General features: G+C 40.5%; 1 protein-coding gene across 8 annotated transcripts in view; it reads left to right on the forward strand.

Moving 5' to 3' along the window:
• rasgrf2a (Ras protein-specific guanine nucleotide-releasing factor 2a) overlaps positions 1-12,969 on the forward strand; it is a 66,160-nt gene that overhangs the window by 44,858 nt on the left and 8,333 nt on the right. For 2 of the 8 annotated variants that reach the window (XM_028601892.1, XM_028601898.1), the window contains 10 exons: positions 658-764; positions 1,090-1,104; positions 2,657-2,769; positions 4,279-4,342; positions 4,429-4,458; positions 5,359-5,462; positions 7,782-7,866; positions 9,333-9,530; positions 10,317-10,396; positions 10,491-10,608. In XM_028601892.1, coding sequence (XP_028457693.1) covers positions 658-764; positions 1,090-1,104; positions 2,657-2,769; positions 4,279-4,342; positions 4,429-4,458; positions 5,359-5,462; positions 7,782-7,866; positions 9,333-9,530; positions 10,317-10,396; positions 10,491-10,608 — 914 coding nt within the window. The remainder of the gene's footprint in view (positions 1-657; positions 765-1,089; positions 1,105-2,656; positions 2,770-4,278; positions 4,343-4,428; positions 4,459-5,358; positions 5,463-7,781; positions 7,867-9,332; positions 9,531-10,316; positions 10,397-10,490; positions 10,609-12,969) is intronic. The other 6 variants (XM_028601897.1, XM_028601899.1, XM_028601893.1 and 3 more) reach the window with 5 other exon arrangements.

Genomic DNA, 12,969 nt, shown 5'->3' on the forward strand with positions numbered 1-12,969 from the left:
GGACAGCTGGTGTAAAGTGTGACTGTATTTCACTGTAGAGGCTTCCAACAGCGGGACGTAACAGTCTACAGCTACTGCTGTCGGTAAAACAACACAGACTGTGCGTTTACGTGAAACCGTTAGCCTCGTGGTGCATTCAAAGTTATTGTAAAATACCCTTTTCCCATCGGGTGGTTGTTTTTGTCGTTTAACAGCAATTTACCGGTGAAATAAGTTACTATTGCATTTTTATTTCATTTAATTTTGACCATATGGCCTTAGCAATAAACAAGCCCTTCTTAAATGTCGCCGATTATATGTACTGTATATACAGTATATGAATCTATCTCTCTGTTTAGGCACCGTTTTGAAAGTATCGTTTTAGCACAGGTAACGGAAGAAATCCCTAACAATACCCAACCCTAGTAACAAGTAGTTTTACTTTCGGTGCTGCTGTACTTTTACGTAAGTACAATTGTAACAGAGTAGTTTTACACTGTAGTGATGCTACTTTTTACTTCAGTAATATATCTGAGTATTTCTTTCATCCCTGATTGTTGTTGTTTTTACACTTCCATATTCCAGATATTCAAGCCTTTTAACAGGGAGCTGAAGGGCAAGAATGACCTACGGTGTTTGAGATAGTTGTACTAATTTTAATTTTTTTTTTCCTCCTAGGTTTTAGTAATTCAGAAAAAGTCTGTGACAAAGAATTCATCATCCGGAGAGCTGCTACCAACCGAGTCCTCAACGTGCTGCGACACTGGGTCTCCAAACACTCGCAGGTGAGTCCACAACAGAAAGTATTTTACTACATGTGTGTCCAGAAGACCCAAACCTGGAGAGGACACCTGAAAGAGCCTGTTGTTGTGTCTGTTTTCATCACCATCACCCCCCTCCCTGTGTGTGTGTCTGTGTGTGTCTGTGTGTGTCTGTGTGTGTCTGTGTGTGTCTGTGTGTGTCTGTGTGTGTCTGTGTGTGTCTGTGTGTCTGTGTGTCTGTGTCTGTGTGTCTGTGTGTCTGTGTGTCTGTGTCTGTGTGTGTCCTCTCCTGTTACTCTTTTCCCCGACGGAGGTGCTCTTTGCTCTGCGTGTCTTATCTCCCACCCAGGACGCATGCAGAAAGGTCAGCATCCCCCCCGGGGACAGTGAAAGGACGATCGTCTTCTTTGGAGATTATATAAGATGCTATTTCTGTTCTTGGATGTTAGTAGTCTAAAAACATGTATTATTTGGTCCTGGTGATGAACACAGTTCATGGGTCCGTGGGAGTGATCGCTTATAGTAAGGATGGGAACACCTGTGGAAAAACTTAAATTAAAATCAAGAAGATCTTTTATTATCTTACAAAAAAAACCCAGTAAGTTCGGTTTGTCTGTAAACATTACAGTAAATTAACTTGGTGTTTTTTTCCCCTCCAAAGTAATTAGCCTCTTTTTTGGTTTTGTATTTATTTAAATGTATAATATGTAATTGTCTGCCTCTAGGGGTCTCTGTCAATCAAAACCAGAAATGAAGACAAATGTTTTAAGGTTATGTTTTTGACATTTTGCCTGCATTTTTTTTTTTAATGGTGGGTTCCTACGTGAACACAATCTTTTCTGTTAACATTTGTTATTTCACATGAGAGATTTCTGTATTTTTTTATTATTTTTCTCACAGCTATCCTATTTCGTTTGTGATTTGTGCTGTTTGGGCAAAAATGAAAATACAACACTGGATGTAAATGTCCTCTAGAGGGCATCCTCCTCATGTGCCGTCTCTGTAGCTGGAGACGTGATAAAACATTGATTTACAGCTGTGGAGCTTTGGATGCAAACCATTTTTTGAAATATAATATAATAATTATATAAAAAATATTTATAGTCAAATAATTACCAATTTTAAATTAGAAAAATGTCACATGAATAATCATAACTTGGACTTTACAGGACAGAACAACATTTTCTGAACTTGCTCAAGTCAGTCTTACTGCAAACATTCAATATGATAAATGTTAGGGTTGCACGATATTTACAAATGTGATATTGCGATATAGATATTAATTTTGATATTTTTAAACCTATGTAAAATTACCAAAGTTATGGAAAACGCATCAAAATAGATTTATAAAGAAAACAAGTTTTCTTACAACACAAGGCTTATTTCAACTGATATTGGACTGTTCCAACCTGAATAAATAAATAAGGACCATGTCTACAGAACAGGACATGTTTTGGACAGTATAAAATATATAAATAAAGGGAACAGGACATGTTGTACTGGTTGGACAGTATAAAATATATAAATAAAGAGAACTGGACATAACTTTTTTCTTTCGCTTTTCTGATTTGTTCCGTTTAGATGTCTCTATTTCTTCACTTACACCGTCACTCTGTTGAAATATGTACACCTGTGGTACGCTCCATAGGGTTGGTAACGTAGTGGCCCCGTGCGCTGACGTGCACAAACATGTGCAAGTGGCACGGTAACTGACCAATGAAACATGATCATTACAGCGTTTCAAGCTCTAAATCAAACACAACTAAGCCACACAGCCAACAGACGGGACGCAGCACTCCCCCAAAAAAGTAAAAAGTATTTCAACCCCTTTCGATATAATATTGCGCAACGTGATATTGCGATAACGATATTGAGTCGATATATCATGCACCCCTAATAAATGTGTTGATCTTCAGGACTTTGACATGAACAGTGAGCTGAAGATGGGGGTGATCGGTCTGTTGGAAGAGGTGCTACGAGATCCAGACCTGCTGCCTCAGGAGAGGAAAGCAACATCAAACATATTAAGGTACAAAGTCAGAAAAGAGTTATAGATTTGGGATCTTATATACTGTTCATGTGTCTGTCGGTCTATCAATCAAGTTGTACCCTGGTGATTGCAGGAATTATTTGGGAAAGACTATGTGAACACTGTTTTAGATTGACCCTGATTACAAAATGTCTGCAAATGCAGATTTTCTTATCTGGTGCATTATATTGTTTCACCTCATACCTTCCCTGTATGTTACCTCTAGGCTGGATGCCAAAACACATTGACCTTTTTATATGAATCTTATGGACCTTTTTCACAGCAGACATTTGGACTTGTCATAGTAGGAGAAGCACAGCTGACATTGATAACCTTAACGATGGCTCAGTTCCATCAAGTGTCCCAGTAAGATATTTCGGTGAGTCAGCATGCACAATACCAGGACCTCTCCTAAGTGGAATGCAGCCATCAGTAATGGTTTAATACCAGGACCTCTCCTAAGTGGAATGCAGCCATCAGTAATGGTTTAATACCAGGGTCTCTCCTTAGTGGAATGCAGCCATCAGTAATGGTTTAATACCAGGGTCTCTCCTTAGTGGAATGCAGCCATCATTAATGGTTTAATACCAGGACCTCTCCTAAGTGGAATGCAGCCATCAGTAATGGTTTAATACCAGGGTCTCTCCTAAGTGGAATGCAGCCATCATTAATGGTTTAATACCAGGACCTCTCCTAAGTGGAATGCAGCCATCAGTAATGGTTTAATACCAGGACCTCTCCTTAGTGGAATGCAGCCATCATTAATGGTTTTGAATACACCTGTGCTTTTCCTACTGTGACATGTCAACATGTTTGCTGTGAAAAAGGTATGTTCTAGTTAGAATGTGCCAGATGTAAGATGTACAGGCATTTTAGCTTTTGTCAAAAAACATTTTTGGTGCCTGGGTAGAGCTCACCTGGTAGAGCGCGCGCCCATATATAGAGGCTCAGTCCTCGACTGAGCGGCTGCAGGTTCAATTGTGACCTGTGGCCCTTTGCTGCATGTCATTCCCGCTCTGTCTCCCCTTTCATGTCTAAGCTGTCTTATACAAATAAAGGCCTAAAATGCCAACAAAAAAATCTTTTAAAAATGTTTATTTGTATAGCACCCTTCATTACAAGTAAACCCAAAGCTTTACATTAAAAACAGCATACACATTAAAACAAAGCATGAATAGGAAGAATACAATTAACACAAGACATCCAACAAAAAATAAGAACAAACAAGGGTGACCATATAAACACACACACACACACACACACACACACACACACACACACACACACACTCTATAATTACACAAAGCTCTGAGACATTTTGCTTTTGAATGTGGACACAAACGAGAATTTGTTCATCCTCCCCTACCAAAGAGCACCGTCTTTATTTTCACAGAGACAAGAAGCTCTCTAGTTCTTCGGTTTTACATGAAATAAAATCTCAATCCCATTACTACAGTAGTACTACAGTACACTATGCACACATGTTGTAACGCGGTCTGTTTTGCTCAGCAGTGCCCTTTCTCAAGAAGAACAAGATGATGCTCAGCTGAAGATAGAGGACATATTACAGATGGTCAGTATTGCCGCCTGTCAGCACCACAAAGAACTTTAGATTTTAGTTTATTCTGGGTACATTTTTAATTTTTAATTTATCTCCAGACAAGCTGTCCCCTACTACACTTCATCGTGGTAAGAATAACGTCACTCCCTTAAGGAACACCAGCAGCTCTAGAGTAGTTTCTGTGTAATGTGGTGAATTCCCAGTCATAGGTGGATTCCCAGTATGTGGAGTTACCTTGGGGTGCTTTCACATCTGTAGTTCGGTTCATTTGGTCCGGACCAAGGGCAAAAAAAATTATACCTTGTAGTATTTATCAGACTTTTCGATTCTTTTTCACGCCACGCTGTTTGCTCCGGTCCGAATAAGTTGAGGAGTTGGTGAACCAAAATGCAGCAACACAAGTCACATGACAACATACACATCATTGGCCAGATGTGTCTTTGAACGTATTTCATAAACTACTCACAACTTCAAGTTTGTCCGTGAGTTGCCATGGGGCTGTGTTGCTAAAGTGCAAACTTGTCCTCAACCCATAATGCACAGTGCAGCTGACTACACCAGCTGGTTTAGTCCAAAAATGTTTGAAGTCGGATCACGTTCTCCCCACAAACAAACCGCTCCAGAGTTTGTTTGAAAGTGAACCGAGAGTGGCCAGGTTAGCTCAGTTGGTAGACGGAGAAGGTCCAGGGGTCAAGTCCTACCTGTGACGATTTCCTGCATGTCTTACCCTCTCTCTCCCCCTTTCATAGCTGTCCTATCCACTAAAGGCATAAAAAATTATAATAAAAAAAGAAAAGAAGGTGTACCGAGACCACACTTGTTTGGTCCACTTTTGGTGCACGTCAGAGTGTGATTGCTGCGTTCACACCTGCCGAAACAAACCGAACCAAGTGGGGAAACCAACTCTTGTGCGATTCAACCGAACTAAATGAGGCAGGTGTGAAAGCCCCTTTAGCATACTGGTACTGTAGTTCATCAAAACAGCTTTTTGAAATTCTAGACTACAAATAGTTTGCGTGCGTTTCCAGGTGGAGAGTCCGAAGGCCGAGTGTTTTGAGTCTCTCTCAGCCATGGAGCTGGCAGAGCAGATCACACTCCTGGATCACATCGTGTTCAGGAGTATTCCCTACGAGTGAGTACATCACGCAGAACGATATTCACCTCACGCTCACACCGTATACACCTGCAGGTCTGCAGTCCAGTGTTGGTTCAAATGGCTAATTGTTAAAGAAAATGTTGAAAATTCTTTCTTTTTTATGATTTTGTAATTTCCAAAATAATTTCCTTGAAAGAAATGTTTTTTATTAAACATTTATACTTTTGTGTATGCATGTGTGTGTATATGTTAGTGTATGAATAAATGCATATAAATAGGTAAAGAATTAGTTTTTCGTATTTTATAAAATAATATAAAAGAGGGGAGAACCAGAAAAGTTTTTATAACTTCTTCCTACTACTTTTTGAAAAAAAATGGAAATCCTTTTTTGAATCCAATAATTTTGAAAGATATGTTTGCTGAGGACTTTGTCTGTTTCTTTGCCAGTACTGAAATGTTCTTATTTATCTCTTTTTTTTTTTTTTTTTTTTTTTTTTTTTATGTTCAAAATATGCAAAATAATAAATAAACTAACTTTTTTTAACTAAACTTCATACATTGCACAACAATACATCACATTTTATATTGAAAGTTCTATTATCTGCAACGTGACAAGTAACTATAGATGTCAAATAGATGTAGTGGGGTAAAAAGTCAATTTATTGAAGTACAGTGGGGGAAATAAGTATTTGACCCCTTGCTGATTTTGCAGGTTTGCCCACTTACAAAGAATGCAAAAATCTACAATTTTAATCATATGTACATTCTAACAGGGAAAGACAGAATCCCAAAGAAAATTCCAGAAAATCACATCATATGAATTTATTAAAATTGATAACCATCTGATGAGGAAAAACAAGTATTTGACCCCCTGGACAAACAGCAAGTATTCTGGCTCCTACAAGCCAGTTAGTCTTTCTTTAAGACACAGACCCAATCCGAACCAATTATCTACATCAAATACACCTGCCTCACCTCGTTACCTGTATAAAAGACACCTGTCAACACCCAAACAACCAGCATCCAACATCACCACCATGGGCAAGACCAAAGAGCTTTCTCTACGGACATCAGGGACAAGATTGTTGATCTGCACAAGGCTGGGATGGGCTACAAGAGAATCGGAAAGCAACTTGGAGAGAAAAGATCAACTGTCGGTGCAGTTATCAGGAAATGGAAGAAGCACCACACCACCGCCAACCTCCCTCGGTCTGGGCCTCCACACAAGATCTTGCCTCGTGGGGTGTCCCTGATCATGCTAACGGTGAGGAATTATCCCAAAACCACAAGGGGGGGGAACTGATGAATCAACTGAAGGCAGCTGGGACCACAGTTACAAAAGAAACGGTTGGTAACACACTACGCCGTCATGGATTGAAATCCTGCAGCGCACGCAAGGTCCCCCTGCTCAAGAAGAAACATGTACAGGCCCGCATGAAGTTCGCCATTCACCACCTGGACGACTCAGAAGAGGCCTGGAAGAAGGTGATGTGGTCAGATGAGACCAAAATAGAACTTTTTGGCCTCAACTCAACTCGTCGTGTTTGGAGGGCAAAGAACACCGAGTACAACCCAAAGAACACCATCCCCACCGTCAAGCATGGTGGTGGCAACATCATGCTTTGGGGGTGCTTTTCAGCCAAGGGGACGAGACAACTCCATCGTATTGAGGGGAGGATGGACGGGGCCATGTTTCGTGGAATTCTGGACCGACATCTCCTTCCCTCAGTGAGAGAGCTGAAGATGGGTCGAGGATGGGTGTTTCAGCACGACAACGACCCTAAGCACACCGCCAAAGCAACAAAAGAGTGGCTGAAGAAGAAGCACATCAAGGTTCTGGAGTGGCCTAGCCAGTCTCCAGACCTGAATCCGATTGAAAATCTTTGGAGGGAGCTTAAAATTCGAGTTGCCAGGCGACAACCTCGGAACCTGAATGATTTGGAGGCTGTCTGCAGGGAGGAGGGCCAACATCCCTGCCGAAATGTGCACAAACCTTGTCACCAACTATAAAAACCGTTTGACATCTGTGCTGGCCAATAATGGCTTTTCTACAAAATATTAACATGCTGTTTGTCCAGGGGGTCAAATACTTGTTTTTCCTCATCAGATGGTTATCAATTTTAATAAATTCATATGATGTGATTTTCTGGAATTTTCTTTGGGATTCTGTCTTTCACTGTTAGAATGTACATATGATTAAAATTGTAGATTTTTGCATTCTTTGTAAGTGGGCAAACCTGCAAAATCAGCAAGGGGTCAAATACTTATTTCCCCCACTGTACAAGTAGTATAAAGTAGAATTACGTGTACCTTGAAGGTACTTCCGGTATGTCTGACTGTTCTGTGTTCCTGCAGGGAGTTCCTCGGTCAGGGCTGGATGAAGGTCGACAAGACCGAGAGGACGCCGTACATCATGAAGACCAGCCAGCATTTTAATGACGTACGACTAAACAGGGTTTCTTTTTTTCCTCAAAATTTTCCATTTTAGTCAATTACTTGATCGACAGAAAATTAATCAGCAACTATAGCTACGTTCACAACACAAGTCTAAATGCCTAATTCAGATTTTTTTCTCAGATCTGATTTTTTGTTTGGCTGTTCAAATTACCTTTTAGAACGAGGCCTATATATCAGATCCCAGTGTGAACTGTTTGCGGTTTCGAACTGACCCGCATAGACAAAAGAACAATAACAAATGACATCAGACGCAGGACGCTGCTGCACTCAAGTTAGGGAGGTTATGGAGGAAGTCAGCATTTTCACTGTTATGGCAGCCATAACATTAATGAGCAGGTGCTGAGGAGGAGAAGAATGAAGAGAAAGAGAGACAAATTGGCTTTTTTGGCCTTTTGTGGAGTTATGGCTGCAAATTCACCACAGAGGTTTGTGTGACCGGATGACCGATTTGCACCGAAATTTTGATTTGCATCCAAATTTGATGCTTTTTGATGCCTATGTTTGTTATATATGATGATAAATTAAATATGTTTGGAGACGGGACTGTTGAGTAAGTTTTTGGGAAAATTGTGACTGACATTTTAAAAGAGATTCTGACCTTTTTATAGACAAAAAGGTGAATAGATGAATCAGATGTAGGGCTGCACGATATGACCTAAAATCAAAATCACGATTAATTGTAATACATTTTAAACATTACATTTTTTTGTGAAGCTTTTTTTTTTATTATTTTATTTTTTTGTCCTCCCATAGTTCATTTGCAAGGTTTGTAAATAAGCTCAAATATTGAAGGTGAGATATTTTTTTCTAATTGAAAAGTTCTTATTTTGTGATTTTAATTTAATTTTAATTTAATCATACAGCGGGCTGGCTATTTATTGAAAATGTGTAAAATTGAAATGAAAGTACACATTGCTTGAAATGAAATAAAATTAAAAGAAAAATTATCGAAATTATCTTCATGGGAAAAATACGTCGATAACAATTTCAGAATTTCAATGTCGATACATTTTCGATTAATCGTCCAGCCTTAATCACAAAATAAAACAACAAAAGTAACAACAGAAAGAGGCAGAGCAATTGACATCAAGTAGAATAGGCAGTTTTAAACGGATGTGTTTTGAGTTGCAATTTGAAATGGGGGAATGGGGTAGACTTAATATAAAAAAAACCTAAGTGCAACAAAAAAATAGTTCTTTCTTTTACTTCTGCTTCTTTAAAATTGTCAACCCTCATTGTTATAAACGGCTGCACAAAATATAAGATTAACTCTCGGAATAAAGCTTTACAAACTACAGCAAAATAAACGTAAAATAAGGTATGCATGCACCTCTCAAAAACAAATACTGAATAAATCTTGAACTAGGTGTACCTAATAAACTGGTAACTAAGTGTGGAGTATTTTCAAACAAAGGGGAACTGTCTATTTCTCTCACCCTCTCTCCACAGATGAGTAACCTTGTGGCGTCTCAGATAATGACCCACACTGACGTGGGCTCCAGGGCCAGCTCCATAGAGAAGTGGCTAGCGGTGGCCGATATCTGCCGCTGCCTCAACAACTACAACGGCGTGCTGGAGATCACCTCGGCTCTCAACCGCAGCGCCATCTTCAGGCTGAAGAAGACCTGGGCAAAAGTCTGCAAACAGGTTGGAATCCATTCATTTAAAGGTCCCATGGCGTGAAAATGTCACTTTATGAGGTTTTTTAACATTAATATGTGTTCTAGCCACTGTCCCCCAGTGGCTAGAAATGGTGATAGGTGTAAACCGAGCCCTGGGTATCCTGCTCTGCCTTTGAGAAAATGAAAGCTCAGATGGACCAATCAGGAATCTTCTCCTTTATGAGGTCATAAGGAGCAAGGTTACCTCCCCTTTCTCTGATTTGCCCACCCAGAGAATTTGGCCCACCCATGAGAGAGAGAGAGAGAGAGAGAGAGAGAGAGAGAGAGAGAGAGAGAGAGAGAGAGAGAGAGAGAGAGAGAGAGAGAGAGAGAGAGAGAGAGAGAGAGAGAGAGAGAGAGAGAGAGAGAGAGAGAGAGAGAGAGAGAGAGATCATGGCTTTCAAACGAGCAGTATTAGGGGACCACTAAGGTCTATATAAAAGAGACTTCAGATACAGTATTAGGGGACCACTAAGGTCTATATAAAAGAGACTTCAGATACAGTATTAGGGGACCACTAAGGTCTATATAAAAGAGACTTCAGATACAGTATTAGGGGACCACTAAGGTCTATATAAAAGAGACTTCAGATACAGTATTAGGGGACCACTAAGGTCTATATAAAAGAGACTTCAGATACAGTATTAGGGGACCACTAAGGTCTATATAAAAGCATCCAAAGAGCACCATGTCATGGGACCTTTATCAAGTTGCTAAAAATAAAAACGCTCTCCGTAAAACCTTTTTTACGATTTCTTTGTTTTGTTTTTAGACAAAGGCGCTCATGGACCGCCTGCAGAAGACGGTGTCATCAGAAGGGAGGTTCAAGAATCTCAGAGAGACACTGAAAAAGTAAATACTGCTAATTACCAGAGAAAAAAAATAGATGTTTAAATCCAGTACTTAAAAACGGTCTAATGTTTGCGCTGTATGTACGTGTGTGTAGCTGTAACCCTCCATGCGTCCCATACCTGGGCATGTACCTCACTGACCTGGCTTTCATTGAGGAGGGAACACCCAACTTCACAGAGGAGGGCCTGGTTAACTTCTCCAAGATGAGGATGGTAACAAATATTATGGAGTTATATTACTGTCATTAGTCAAGAGCGCATTATTTCAATTTGAGAGCATTTCTCACTGATATTACGTTCAGATTTCTTGCTCTCACACTCAAATAGTCACTGCTCACGCTCAAAACCTTGCTCTCACACTCAAATAGTCACTGCTCGTGCTTAGATTTGCTCTGCTTGTGCTGCTTGTGCTGAGCTTAGACTCAGATATGTTGTTGTTTGGACAGATTTCCTGCTCTCAGCTTTGAACCTTCTCCTCGCACTCAGGCGGATTCTGCTCGCTTGCAAAGTTTCTGCTCTCGGATTTCTCCTGCGCGCTTGGATTATTTTGTGTTATAACCCTGCCAAAAGTCAACAACCAATAGAATGCCAGCTGTAGTGTTGACCAATGAAATGATCCCTGCCCCGTTGAGGGTGCGTTTGTTTTACTTTAGAACGTCTGTTGAGGGCGGCTGCTCTGTAACCAAGTTTATATATTGCCGCGACGTTTATAGCTTTATTATAAGTATATGTCAACAATGTGCACAGAATGGTCGACGCACTTTCACCTGCACCAATCAGGAAACGGGAGAAAGCTTTGAAGAGGGACGTATGAAGTTATGTCCACAACTACGACGGTGAGTAACATAACTTAAGCACCTAGCTAGCTAGCTAACATATGGCGCTAGCATATAACCTAGCTTGATGTCCATAAACAAATAGATTTTCTTTATTGTATAGCTAGATTGAACGACATATGACGGACTGTATGTGTAGATGTGATGACGATGTAGTTTTTCCTTGTTTGGTTGACCATGTTCCTGGGATTTGGCTGATTTCATGTTAGAGCCAGTAGTAGAACCTAAACTAATATAACTGAAAGAACACCAGAAACTGGATTGTTTGTGTCAGTTTTTGCATCACTGTTGTGTTGTTCATCAGAATTTAGTCTTCATTCCTTCATATAGCATTAGTCTGAAAATGATGAATTAATATCAGTCTGTTTAAAAAGTTGTAACATTAAGTACAATTTCACCACTATATTAAAAACAAATCTAGAAATGATATGCTTTCTTATTTGCTCCTTAAATAGCAGTTATTTGTTGAATTAATACAAAGCAAACTGAACTGAAAAAACAAGTATTTTGTTTCACGTTCTTTTCATCCAGGTGGGGCTCAGGGTCTCGACCCCTGTTGATCTATGTGTGTCATATCACCAACCCATGATAGCTAGAATTCATCCTGCTGCTCCAGATCTACCTACTGTATGACTGGCTACAGACTACAACCATCTGGTCCAGATCTACCTACTGTATGGCTGACTACAGACTACAACCATCTGCTCCAGATCTACCTACTGTATGACTGGCTACAGACTACAACCATCTGGTCCAGATCTACCTACTGTATGACTGGCTACAGACTACAACCATCTGGTCCAGATCTACCTACTGTATGGCTGACTACAGACTACAACCATCTGCTCCAGATCTACCTACTGTATGACTGGCTACAGACTACAACCATCTGCTCCAGATCTACCTACTGTATGACTGGCTACAGACTACAACCATCTGGTCCAGATCTACCTACTGTATGGCTGACTACAGACTACAACCATCTGGTCCAGATCTACCTACTGTATGGCTGACTACAGACTACAACCATCTGCTCCAGATCTACCTACTGTATGGCTGACTACAGACTACAACCATCTGCTCCAGATCTACCTACTGTATGACTGACTTCAGACTACAACCATCTGGTCCAGATCTACCTACTGTATGGCTGACTACAGACTACAACCATCTGGTCCAGATCTACCTACTGTATGGCTGACTACAACCATCTGGTCCAGATCTACCTACTGTATGGCTGACTACAGACTACAACCATCTGGTCCAGATCTACCTTCTGTATGGCTGACTACAGACTACAACCATCTGCTCCAGATCTACCTACTGTATGACTGACTTCAGACTACAACCATCTGGTCCAGATCTACCTACTGTATGGCTGACTACAGACTACAACCATCTGCTCCAGATCTACCTACTGTATGGCTGACTACAGACTACAACCATGTGGTCCAGATCTACCTACTGTATGGCTGACTACAGACTACAACCATCTGGTCCAGATCTACCTACTGTATGGCTGACTACAGACTACAACCATCTGGTCCAGATCTACCTACTGTATGGCTGACTACAGACTACAACCATCTGGTCCAGATCTACCTACTGTATGGCTGACTACAGACTACAACCATCTGCTCCAGATCTACCTACTGTATGGCTGACTACAGACTACAACCATCTGCTCCAGATCTACCTACTGTATGACTGGTTACAGACTACAACCATCTGCTCCAGA

The sequence above is a fragment of the Perca flavescens genome, chromosome 16, assembly GCF_004354835.1.
Source record: "Perca flavescens isolate YP-PL-M2 chromosome 16, PFLA_1.0, whole genome shotgun sequence".
Taxonomy (NCBI): Eukaryota; Metazoa; Chordata; class Actinopteri; order Perciformes; family Percidae; genus Perca; species Perca flavescens.